The 14,913-nt window shown below is 36.1% G+C and overlaps 1 protein-coding gene across 1 annotated transcript in view; it reads right to left on the reverse strand.

The window, feature by feature from the left end:
* The window catches only part of LOC144450387 (putative palmitoyltransferase ZDHHC13), a 248,453-nt gene that overhangs the window by 105,568 nt on the left and 127,972 nt on the right, over positions 1-14,913 (reverse strand). The window contains exon 8 of the mRNA XM_078140990.1: positions 9,215-9,313. Coding sequence (XP_077997116.1) covers positions 9,215-9,313 — 99 coding nt within the window. The remainder of the gene's footprint in view (positions 1-9,214; positions 9,314-14,913) is intronic.

Raw genomic sequence — 14,913 nt, forward strand, 5'->3', positions numbered from 1 at the left:
ATTTTTATTATTATTATTATCATTATTATTATTTTAATGTTGCATAAGTATGCCTGTCCCACAATCCTTTACACAAAATGGCTGGTACAAATGGTTTGACACGGGCTAATGAACTGCTAGCAATTACTGTTTCCCTTCGATTGTCATCCCAAGTTGGATCATTAGTCCAAGAACATGAAGAAAAAACTGTGTTCTCAACAACACCCAATCATCGGGTAGAATGTTCGATTGAACTGAATACTCCAAAATATGTCCATGGAAACAACATAATATATCCATATGCCTATAATAGCCATAGCCATAGTATATGATAAGTGAAACTGTGACTGATGAACAGACCCTATAGTTGGTTTCAAAATGTTCATCTAGAAGGATCAACTATTAAGCTTACCGAACATATCGCTAAAAGTTTCCCTACACAAACCAACCCAAAATTGTAAGGGTTCCAACCTGTACATAGCAACCACACGGCTGGTTAACTCTATCCAAAATACCATACAACCTGGATGAATTTTGTCCATGTTCGGAGCCCCATCCCCCTTTCATACATATCTGTAGAACATTTTATAACCTCAACTTTTCTTGAACCTTGAGATGTTTGGCAAATTTCTACACCACCTGCATTTTTGATTTTGGGATACGCATCACTCAAAAACTCAATCATCTCCAAGCCATTTAAATTTACAGGCATGTGTAATTTTTTTCTCACCAAGGCCAGCTTTCACCAATTCCCTCTTTTCCTGCAAAGTAGGAACCCAATCCTAACGCGACCCAAACGTGTGGCCAAGTTGGACGCCCGGCTGGTCGACTCCATGAGTGGGATGCAGATGCAGTGCCCTCACAGACCTGCCATGACGAGGACGACTCCTAGAATGAAAACACCTACTCGACCAACTCACTCCGTAGCACTTGTGTCTCCGATGTTGGAGTAGCTGTAGTCATAATCTGGGCATGGGTTGGCGGCGTCTATAGAGCTTGGCATGATTGGACATTGCGTGGAGAGTCCCCAACATGCCAGACGCTCGATTGTGATTGAGAGACGATAGGTGATGTGATCAAAGGGGGTAGCGGCGCGCGTTCTTCCTCCGGATAGAGCTTGTCTAAGCAAGCTGCTGGCCTCATTAAGTGCCTGACATGCCTCAGATATCATGGCACTGTTCAGAGAAGCGAATCTGTCTGTACTAGAAGTATTGGAGTGGCCGCTGCCCCACTTCTACGATGACCAGACGATATTTTCAACCACGGAAACATGTGCCCTTTAACTTAGTACTTTATTATCACAGATGATTGAAAGTTTCACGAAAGCGTGACACTGAACAAAGAGTCCAGTCACCTTTAAGTACAGGTGTCAAAAACTTCCTAAATCTGTCCAACGAACTAAAACGATAGCGAAAGTATTTATTTCGGGTAAAATTTAAGTATTTCACACTGACAGGAAAGCCAACTCTAGGCTAGGGAGATACATAAATTATGATAATGAGATAGATAATAAAAATGTGAACACAATGACAACCAAATAAAAATGTGAACACAATTAGATAAATATGCAAACAAAATAAGAGGTTGAAATAAAAATGCAAACACAATGAGATAAAAATGCAAACACAATGAGAGGTTAAAATAAAAATGTGAACAAAATGAGATAAAAATGCAAACAAAATGAGATGTTGGAATAAAAATGTGAACACAATGAGATAAAAATGCAAACAAAATGGGAGATTTAAATAAAAATGTGAACACAATTAGATAAAAATGCAAACAAAATGGGAGATTTAAATAAAAATGCAAACACAATGAGATAAAAATGCAAACAAAATGAGAGATTGAAATAAAAATGTGAACACAATTAGATAAAAATGCAAACAAAATGAGAGGTTGAAATAAAAATGTGAACACAATTAGACAAAAATGCAAACAAAATGGGAGATTTAAATAAAAATGCAAACACAATGAGATGAAAATGCAAACAAACTGAGAGGTTGAAATAAAAATGCAAACAAAATGGGAGATTTAAATAACAAGCGACCTATCGGTCAGAATAGCTCCGCTGTTTTTTTTTTAATTTTATTTTTTATTTTGGTGACATGTAGAAGTGGTTCAGTTCTTCAGCTCTTTACTATGCAGTTTTGTTTTAGCGATGCAATAAAGTGGTTAGTGGTTTCATATGATGTCTCACTATAAAACACATTTTACACAGAAGTTGGTAATGTATTGTACTTTTATACCATAGTCACCATTTTATAACAAAAATTTACTGTTATGAAAAATTGCACAAAATCTCTGAAAAAAATGACTGGGAAATGCACACAACAACAAAAAAAAATTTCTAACAAATTTACCAAGTCAACAACATTCAACTTGTACTAGTTGTAGTAGATATATATATAGGGAAGAAATGTATTAATCGCCATCTTAGTTTCCGTATGGCGACAATCCCCAACTACCCGAAAGAGAGTCATTTTCAGCCAACAGGGTTTGACACTGGAGTAAAAAAGTCACTATCCCACAGGACTAGTAAAATTGATAACGTAGTAGTCCTGCAAAAAAATTGGTGGTCCTATCTTTAAGTGCTTTCGCTTGTTCACTTAGGCTCTTCATCTCTCTTAGTTTTTGCTCTACTTCTAATTCACTTTTCCAAACCCCATATTTATTTCAAACCGTGTGTTGTAATTGAACTGTCTATTTCTTTGTAGTTGTTTGTGCATCATCAACTCCTTACTGTAATTTTATTCTCTTTTTCATGTTTTGGAACTTCTTCTCTTTTTTTGTTGCTTTCTGTGAGTAGTTTGCCTTAATTGGAGGGGGGGAGTAATAAGATGTTATGTGGTCTTATTTCTAGCTTAAATACTACATAACATTACTGGTACACATTGATCTAACTATTGCATTTTTAAAAGACAAAAAATTACCTTCCCATGGAGCAAGTCTTTATAGTGTTCTCCTTAGTGCATATTAGAATGTATTTACAACATAAAAATAAATAAATTTGAAGGTTACCAGCAGTTACAGCAAAATTTTGTTACTAATTACATGTACAAGTCACCTCGTCTATTTTCGTGTCTATGTACTTCCGGGTTGACATAAATGTTAAACGTGATAGTCGGCCCTATAATTACTAAGAAATGACAAAACCGTTCGCAAAATAAAGTTCAGGATTTTAATTTTTCAAACTGAATATCAATATCCACTACACATTCAATAACTGGTTTCGCGTATTTAGAAATGTGCCCCAAAACATGAACACGGAACACGGAACACGGAATCGTCTACACGGCACAAAAAATCCTACCTGAGGATGGGGCTAGTGTTACTAAGTTAGCAGTTTCATTGTAGGCTGTAAGTTGTACCGGTAAAAAAAACGATCATCACATCATGTAGGAAGTACAAAAACATAGAACACGTTGTTTTCTTGCTGAATAAACTCACTGAAATAACAACACGGTCAAATTGCGTCTTCGATTTTGACAGCCTCCATTGTTATGATTGAGCTTCACTTAGTTCCGTTGAACGTGGCCGGGCGAACGCTGACATCCAATTTGTACAGCGCTTTTACAAAGGGAGCTCGTCAATTACCTACCAAATAATTAACTCAGAAACGTAGTTTAAATACTAACTGATCTAAAAATTACTGTTCAGAAAGACTATGCATCCGTACATAAATACGAATTCATGCGACAAAGATTTCAACTTTACTACTTGTTACAGTCTCACTAATACATCCATGGTCCAAGTAAGCCCCGATAGTACGTGAGAAAATCGTCTCAAACTAGCGATACAACTTTCAAAATATAACTTGACATGTTAGAGTTATACAATTCAAGACGGGTTTTCACTCGAAAACAACAATTCTGTGAATAATGACACTGAACGCAGCGATTTCTCGGACGATGTTACCACTGCACTGTAAGTAACGTATGGCTGACAACGACTTGCTTCTGGGTTAGTCCCTCCTGCATCCGGGTACTTGGGATTGTCGCCGTACGGAACTACCACATCGGTAATTTTGACGCTGTAATTTTGCCACCAATATTGATCGTACAAAAACAAAACTCCATAAATGAACCACAAAGTACTTTCCCTTTCAAAATGTGGTAATTTTAGAAAGAGTATTATCGTTTTTATTGACGACTGACTCTGTCAAAAATCGTTCGATACACTTCAGTTCAGGCATGGAAGACTTCTCACAATGATAATGAGGTGCATATACTGGAATGAACCATTCTGTAGGAGGGGTGGAGAACTGGATTTGAAGTTTACAAACAAACCTTTTTCGAACAAATATTTGTCATTTGGGTGCACAATGCGTAGAATTAAGACTATAGCACATATTACATTGCTTGTTTGACGTCAATAGTGTCTTTTGAAAAGTTGCACTTTACCTAAAGTCATGCTGACTGATTTCCAATATGGCGTCGGTCATTATGCTCATTAACATATTCATTTTTTTTTCAAATTTCAAAAAAAAATCATAAAAAATAGAAGAGAAGACGTGCTGACTTGAAATTAACAAATCTAAGTAAGTTACCCCCTGTGCATCAACACACCAGATATCAAAGCAATCTGATTTTAAGTTTATGAGGAGTTGATGAAAATGTCATTTTTGGAAAAAAAATCATAAAAAATTGAAAATGGCACAGATCAACTTGGCATGAACAAATCTGAATAGCCTCCCCCCAGGGAACATGCACACCAAATATCGAAGAATTCCGACTGTCACTTTCAGAGTAGAAAGTGAAAATATAAAAGTTTGACGGACACCTATGATTCACTCTACTCTCTATACCTCAATACCCACCTATACCTAAAGCTACGCTTTCAGCTTTCGCTGACAGCGGAGCTAAAAATGCAAACACAATGAGATAAAAATGCAAACAAAATGAGAGGTTGAAATAAAAATGTGAACACAATTAGATAAAAATGGAGACAAAATGGGAGAATAAAATGAAAATGTAAACTAAAAAAAATACCGCCAATGGCGTTGTAGCACAACTGTACAGTTTCTAATAGTTTATCCATATGCTAGTCCATGCTAACAATAAGTGGTCATTTGTTGAATAACTATCCAGTTGCCTAGCCAACCATGTTGCTATCTTTACGATATATGCTATCATTTGGCTGTTGCTATGGGCGTGGTCATGTTGTTAGATATATTTGCATACATTTTTGTATGTTTTTGTTCACTTGTGTATGAATTCCTGATAATATCTTTGCAATATTCGTGATTATTTGGCTGTTGCTATGGCGTGGTCTTGTTGCTAGGCATATTTACATACATTTTTTTGAATGTCTATTCAATTGTCTATTAATCACTTGTTATCTTTGCAATATATGTGATCATTTGGCTGTTGCTATGGGTGTGGTCTTGTTGCTAGGCACATTTACATACGTTTTGAATGTTTATTCAATTGTCTATTAATTCCTGTTGTTATCTTTGTGAAATACACGACCATTTGGCTGTTGCTATGGGCGTGGTCATGGTTGCTAGGGTATTTGCAAACATTTTTTGAATGTTTACTCATTTGCCTACCAGATGATGTTGTTATTTGACCAAAATATACTGCCATTTGGTTGTTGCTAAGGGTGTGGTCATGGTCGCTAGGGCCAATTTTGTCAAAATGGTTTGAAGAAAATCTGCATAATTACACTTTCAGAAACATCTCACCAAGTTTCAGACTCATTGACCAAGTACTTTTTGAGATATAAGTTTTTGACCAAAAATGAACATTTTTACACCTAATTTGCATATCACTCCTGGAATCATTGTATGTTTAATATTTCTTCGTCCATACATCCCTAGATACATTCCCATTAAATTTCAGCCCAATCTGCTCAGTACTTTTGGAATTATAGATTTTTAACCTAAAAGACACATTTTTAGCCCCAATTTGCATATCACTGATGGAATCATCATGTCATGAACAAATCTTACTTTACATCCACTTAAGAATGTTCCCACCTAATTTCGCACCAATCTGCCCAGTACTTTCTGAGTTTAAGTTTTTTGACCAAAAACCACATTTTTTTACCCAAATCACACACCTGTGATGCGATCATTTTGATTTTGAACAATTTCCCAACTAGACACCCAAGGTAATGGACCCACCAAATATAATGGCAATCGGTTCAGCGGTTTTTGACTTTAAGTTGTTTACACACACACACATCCACACACACACACACACACACACACACACACACACACACACACACACACACACACACACACACACACACAGACAGACAGACAGACGCCGGGCGATCCCTATAGCACTACTGAACCTCAGTTCAGTTGTGCTAATAATGTTAAGACAAGTGTTTTGGCATTAATCTCACCTCATAGTAGTGTCCATGGTAGTTTAGTACCTACATTTGGGTTTCTTTGTATAGTTCAGTGGTACATTGCAAATTCTATATCAATTATTTGATTGTTAATTGGATCACATTATTACATGAGCACAAGACACAGTGTGATCTGAAGGAAGCCATCACAGGTGAAATACATTAAAGTGAAATGTTAGATGTCAGACTGACAAAGGAATCTTTGTCTTTGCGTTAACACTGTTACTGTATTAAAATGAGCCATTTTGGGTCTATGTTGTGAATGTATTTCGGTAGTTAATTTGTATATTCCTTTTATAGTGGAAATAAGTGGAATTAACAAACTATAGTAAAAATCTAAATTAGATTTCGTCAAAGCTTTACAATGCCGTTGATTGATATTTGAAAAATGTTGTGCCAATGGCGTTGTACCACAACTGTACAGATTTTGAAAATATTTATACACATGGATACAGTATAGGTATTGATTTTTACCCCTAACTTGCATATCACTGATTGGATCATCATGTCGTGAACACTTCTTAATTTAAACACCCTTAAGAATGTTCCCATCAAATTTCACACCGATCTGCCCAGTAGTTTTTTTATCCAAATCATACACCGGTGGTAAGATCATTCTCATCTGAACAATTTCCCAACTATACACTCAAGTAAATACACCGAGTGGATTTGGACTTTAAGTTGTTCACACACATCCACATAGACAGACAGACAGACAGACAGACACTTAGTGATGCCTATAGCACTACTGAACCTTATCAGTTCAGTTGTGCTAAAAAAAACATACATCCTCATAGCTTCTGACTTTAAGTTGTTCACACACACACACACACATTTCTCGATGCCTATAGCACTACTAAACCTAGTTCAGTTGTGCTAAAAAAACAAACATCATCAGCTTACCCCCCCCCCTCCCACCCACACCAACATTTGAAATCATACAGAGATCACTTCCATCATGCAGTCTCCAGCATTATGAATTCTACTTGTATCCAGCCCTATTTGAGTGGATACCACACAAACTGTATCCATATCCTGTACTGGAACACAGTATCCAGTAGTGTAAATATTCCACGTTGAATTCTGGTGGAAACTGCACTGGAATTATTTAGGCTAGCTTCTATAACTGTATTCTGATGTTCCATCTCTATTGGAATACACTGTCTTTATTGTACATGGATTCTGGTAGTCTCCATTATGTATTGTGAAGAATTCTACTGGATACTACCAGTATCCGTAATAGTATAAACCTCAATACACTATGTATGTATACTGGGCCAATTCACAAAGTGTAAGTAAGAATGAACAAATGTGAGACCTTGACCTTTGACCTTGAGGGTCAAGCATTAAATCAAGCCAATTTGTCTATCACAGACACATTGTATTTTCTGAGGGTTGTGTCTTCAACGAAGACTAAAAGATAGTTTGCATTGGATAATATGGGGGTAGACACTTGAATGGGCTCTTTATTAGTTTTGAGTTATGCAGAAAATAATGTTTTTTAATTATCAATATTGTTGCCACTCAGTAAAAGTGATATGAGCTCCAAAAATAATGCTTGTGTATAGTTCTTTTCTTCAAGATTACTTGTAAACATGCTTTAAAAGAAATTGGCAATATGTAAATACCTAAATGTGTATATGATAGGCAGGACTTGTCTTGACTTTGATAATTGACCATGAAGGTGATTGCGATAAATGAATTGTCTTTTTAATTAAGATAGTCCTAACATTAACAATACCATTGTGATACTATCATAGGCCATTAACAATACCATTGTGATACTATCATAGGCCATTAACAATACCATTGTGATACTATCATAGGCCATTAACAATACCATTCTGATACTATCATAGGCCATTAACAATACCATTGTGATACTATCATAGGCCATTAACAATACCATTGTGATACTATCATAGGCCATTAACAATACCATTGTGATACTATCATAGACCATTAACAATACCATTGTGATACTATCATAGGCCATTAACAATACCATTGTGATACTATCATAGACCATTAACAATACCATTGTGATACTATCATAGACCATTAACAATACCATTGTGATACTATCATAGGCCATTAACAATACCATTGTGATACTATCATAGGCCATTAACAATACCATTGTGATACTATCATAGGCCATTAACAATACCATTGTGATACTATCATAGGCCATTAACAATACCATTGTGATACTATCATAGACCATTAACAATACCATTGTGATACTATCATAGGCCATTAACAATACCATTGTGATACTATCATAGGCCATTAACAATACCATTGTGATACTATCATAGACCATTAACAATACCATTGTGATACTATCATAGACCATTAACAATACCATTGTGATACTATCATAGGCCATTAACAATACCATTGTGATACTATCATAGGCCATTAACAATACCATTGTGATACTATCATAGGCCATTAACAATACCATTGTGATACTATCATAGGCCATTAACAATACCATTGTGATACTATCATAGACCATTAACAATACCATTGTGATACTATCATAGGCCATTAACAATACCATTGTGATACTATCATAGGCCATTAACAATACCATTGTGATACTATCATAGGCCATTAACAATACCATTGTGATACTATCATAGGCCATTAACAATACCATTGTGATACTATCATAGGCCATTAACAATATACTCATCGGATTTAGCGCTATGGCAAGGTGGTCATCCTATGAAAACATGTGAGTATTTACCTTATCAAATAAAAAAGTTATAGTCAAACACATTAAATGATAACACATTGGAATGGTTGACATGTACACATCATATAATTGATAAATAAGATATTAGCTAATCAAAACTCAACCTACTTCTCCAACTGCATCTATTTTGGCACCAGCTTCCAGCAACAATTTACAGATATCAAAATGTCCATTGTCAGCGGCATAATGTAGACTTGTCCTCTTGTACTGTAATTAAATAATTCAATACATATTACTCTTTCTGTTATAATAATGTATCATATCAATAATTACGATTGTAATCTTATTGTGTAAACAAATAATACATGTTTTGAATGTTTATTCATTTGTCTATTAATCCCTCTTGTTATCAGTGTGAAATACACCACTTTTTGGCTGTTGCTATGGGCGTGGTCATGGTTGCTAGGGATATTTGCATATATTTTTTGAATGTTTATTCAATTGCCTATTAATCCCTGTTATCATTACAACATCAGTGATCATTTGGCTGTTGCCATGGGCGGGGTCTTGTTGCTAGGCATATTTGCATACATTTTTCAACCGTTTGGCTGTTTCTAAGGGCGTGATCATGGTTGCTAGGGATATTTGGATACTGTCTATTAACTTCTATGCATCATAGCATGTATTTATTATTTTAGTTTAGTTTAGTTTAGTTTAGTTCAGTTCAGTTCAGTAAAAAAACTATATCGACAGTTTGTATACGACTGAGACGATAAATCCATTCCTACTTGGTATACATTGCATAGCTCACCATTTGGTGCTATGTACAAGTCAGGCCGCCGAGAAAGTGCCGTATCTGAGGAAATACCAACAAAGTCTCACTGATATATACTATCACTTTTCAAGATCAGCCGTACGCACTGAAACAGTGAAATCAATACAAGTTATCCTCAATGATCCCTGTCTGAAATACAAAGAAGTTCATGAAGTACGGTGGTTCTCCTTCTACTCTGCCCTTGAAACTATATATCACACGTATGGATCGCTCGTTACGTTGCCAGGCCTATAGCACTACTGAACCTTATCAGTTCAGTGCTAAACACTGATATGTTATTTAGAATCAACAAAGGAATCATGGTATGTATTATACTGGTATATGAATGAGTATCAAATGATCAGTGGAAAAATGTTGATGTGGTTTATTACTATTACACTATATGTATCATAACACAGATATACTTATGAACAGTCACTACTACAAAGACAATGGCAAGTACATTGAAGACTTATTTTAAGACATTTGCATTGTCCACTCTGTTCCTCTCTATGTAGGATAAGCATTACTCTTTGGAGAAAGACCCTCCAGTGCTCTACCCTTCAGGGTCAAAGTTGAATTATCTGCATGTATGATAGAGACATGCCTGGCTGAGTGTACACTCATACAGCAGGACTACAAATTGATATATGTGTTGCAACCAGTCATAGATGTTATGTCATTATATAATCTCTAGCTAAATCATCTGGCGTTACACTTAATCATGAAATGGAACTCTTTATATTGTGAAATTAGCTGTAATGACAATCAATTATCTGCCATCCCTTGAGACATAGTTGTGCCATTCTATAGTTTCCCTTCCAAGATGCAAAATATAGCGTGGTGTAAACATTGGGTCTTTTTTGATAATTACATCTACACAAGATTTGATGTAAATGTATAGTTTGACCAACTGCAAACATTAAAACTATTATCTTTTCCCAAGATGGTTGTGATGTATATTAAGTCTTTCACATTAGATCTATGAAATAACTGTACAATGTAAAACCACATTGGGTATAGGAATGGTGATCACAGTCTCGTTATCATTATTTGGTATTAAGGCACTTCCATAATTTAAAAATAGTGTCAATAAAATATTTTGTAGCACAACTAATCAAATGTATATATGGTTCAATTTGCATACATTAATCAAAGCAATTGAAAATATTGCTGGATAGCACATAATGAAATGTTGAAATTAATTACCAAGCCTGTATGTGTAACCACCGTAAATACAGAATAAAAAACAGGAAATCGAATCTGACTGCCTAACACTCAACTCCAAAGCCGTGCTATAGTGCATAGGGTATATGGCAACACCCATGATGAAACATGGAAGTCATTAACTTGATGACCATTGGAAATAAAATTATGTATCGGTCAAAGGATTCAGCTTCAGAATTGTTTTTGTCCAAAAAAACCCGCTCAGATTTTATGATTTACATACCACTGACACCATTTTGACAAGTTCAGTTATGAACAAATGAGCATCAAATCCTGGCAGCCTTGTAGGTTATTTAGCCAAACATAATAACATAAGTTTATTCTTTTCATGTTTTATTGTAAAGGTAGGAGAAATATATATTTGAAATTGACTACAAACTGACTATCCAGATTAAAACTAATTTAACAATATATCTATCAGATTTAGCACTCTGGTAGATAACTAACTTTTAGAGAATTATATGCAATCATTAAAAAATCTATAAAATATGGGAGACCGGTTAGGACAGCAATTGTGACTTGGAAACTGTGGCTTGTAAAACTGTGACATCTTGACCATGAAACATGATAATGTCTATTAACTTCTATGCATCATAGCATGGATTTATTATTGAGAAGAGTAAATAGGTTAGTTTAGTTTAGTTTAGTTTACTTTATTTCATTTCAGTAAAACAACAAGATCGACAGTACAGATATACAAATAAAAACTAGTACAAATTGTTGAATTACTTGGATAACCCACAAAGTTAAAGACTTATTTCCATTGGGGTCCATACGAGAGCCGTCATTATTTAAGGCCGGGGGGAGGGGGTGTCGTAGGATTTGGACAATCCAAAACTTCAGTACCCCCCCCACCCTCCACCCACCCCAGTGTCTATGTTTACTTCAATTCAATGTTAACAGCACATGTAACTTTTTTTCAGCTGTTCAGTTTTTAGCAGGTGGCATCAAATTGTAATTGCAATTATATTGAAGATAGAAGCCCTCAGGTAGAAAACGTCCAGAATAAACCTATGAAGACCTTCATTATTGGAGATTAAGTACTGAAGAATATAAAACCTAGGAGACAGTGTGTCTGAACTGCCAATCAGTACTCAGTTGAAAGACACTGAACAACCAATCAGTACACAGTTGATAGAAACCTAACTACCTATCAGTACACAGTTGATAGACACTGAACAACCAATCAGTACACAGTTGATAGATACTGAACTACCAATCAGTACACAGTTGATAGACACTGAACAACCAATCAGTACACAGTTGATAGATACCGAACTACCAATCAGTACACAGTTGATAGACACTGAACAACCAATCAGTACACAGTTGAAAGACACTGAACAACCAATCAGTACACAGTTGAAAGACTCTGAACTACCAATCAGTACACAGGTGAAAGACACTGAACAACCAATCAGTACACAGTTGATAGACACCGAACTACCAATCAGTACACAGTTGAAAGACACTGAACTACCAATCAGTACACAGTTGATAGACACTGAACAACCAATCAGTACACAGTTGAAAGACACTGAACTACCAATCATTACACAGTTGAAAGACACTGAACTACCAATCAGTACACAGTTGATAGACACTGAACAACCAATCAGTACACAGTTGATAGACACTGAACTACCAATCAGTACACAGTTGATAGATACCTAACTACCAATCAGTACACAGTTGAAAGACACCTAACTACCAATCAGTACACAGTTGATAGACACTGAACTACCAATCAGTACACAGTTAATAGACACCTAACAACCAATCAGTACACAGTTGATAGATACCTAACTACCAATCAGTACACAGTTGATAGACACCTAACTACCAATCAGTACACAGTTGATAGACACTGAACAACCAATCAGTACACGGTTGATAGATACCTAACTACCAATCAGTACAAAGTTGATAGATACCTAACTACCAATCAGTACACAGTTGATAGACACTGAACAACCAATCAGTACACAGTTGAAAGACACTGAACAACCAATCAGTACACAGTTGATAGACACCTAACTACCAATCAGTACACAGTTGAAAGACACTGAACTACCAATCAGTACACAGTTGATAGACACTGAACAACCAATCAGTACACAGTTGAAAGACACTGAACTACCAATCAGTACACAGTTGATAGACACTGAACAACCAATCAGTACACAGTTGAAAGACACTGAACTACCAATCAGTACACAGTTGATAGACACTGAACAACCAATCAGTACACAGTTGATAGACACCTAACTACCAATCAGTACACAGTTGATAGACACTGAACAACCAATCAGTACACAGTTGAAAGACACCTAACTACCAATCAGTACACAGTTGATAGACACCGAACTACCAATCAGTACACAGTTGATAGACACTGAACAACCAATCAGTACACAGTTGAAGGACACCTAACTACCAATCAGTACACAGTTGATAGACACTGAACAACCAATCAGTACACAGTTGAAAGACACCTAACTACCAATCAGTACACAGTTGATAGACACTGAACAACCAATCAGTACACAGTTGAAAGACACCTAACTACCAATCAGTACACAGTTGATAGACACTGAACAACCAATCAGTACACAGTTGAAAGACACCTAACTACCAATCAGTACACAGTTGATAGACACTGAACAACCAATCAGTACACAGTTGAAAGACACCTAACTACCAATCAGTACACAGTTGATAGACACTGAACAACCAATCAGTACACAGTTGAAAGACACTGAACAACCAATCAGTACACAGTTGATAGACACTGAACAACCAATCAGTACACAGTTGAAAGACACTGAACAACCAATCAGTACACAGTTGATAGACACCTAACTACCAATCAGTACACAGTTGAAAGACACTGAACTACCAATCAGTACACAGTTGATAGATACCTAACTACCAATCAGTACACAGTTGATAGATACCTAACTACCAATCAGTACACAGTTGATAGACACTGAACAACCAATCAGTACACAGTTGAAAGACACCTAACTACCAATCAGTACACAGTTGATAGACACTGAACAACCAATCAGTACACAGTTGAAAGACACCTAACTACCAATCAGTACACAGTTGATAGACACCGAACTACCAATCAGTACACAGTTGATAGACACTGAACAACCAATCAGTACACAGTTGATAGACACCTAACTACCAATCAGTACACAGTTGATAGACACTGAACAACCAATCAGTACACAGTTGATAGACACTGAACAACCAATCAGTACACAGTTGATAGATACCTAACAACCAATCAGTACACAGTTGAAAGACACTGAACAACCAATCAGTACACAGTTGATAGACACCTAACTACCAATCAGTACACAGTTGATAGACACTGAACAACCAATCAGTACACAGTTGATAGACACTGAACAACCAATCAGTACACAGTTGATAGACACCTAACTACCAATCAGTACACAGTTGATAGACACTGAACAACCAATCAGTACAGTTGATAGATACTGAACAACCAATCAGTACACAGTTGATAGACACTGAACAACCAATCAGTACACAGTTGATAGATACCTAACAACCAATCAGTACACAGTTGAAAGACACTGAACAACCAATCAGTACACAGTTGATAGACACCTAACTACCAATCAGTACACAGTTGATAGACACTGAACAACCAATCAGTACACAGTTGATAGACACTGAACAACCAATCAGTACACAGTTGATAGACACCTAACTACCAATCAGTACACAGTTGATAGACACTGAACAACCAATCAGTACACAGTTGATAGACACCTAACTACCAATC

This window comes from Glandiceps talaboti, chromosome 19 (assembly GCF_964340395.1).
Source record: "Glandiceps talaboti chromosome 19, keGlaTala1.1, whole genome shotgun sequence".
NCBI lineage: Eukaryota > Metazoa > Hemichordata > Enteropneusta > Spengelidae > Glandiceps > Glandiceps talaboti.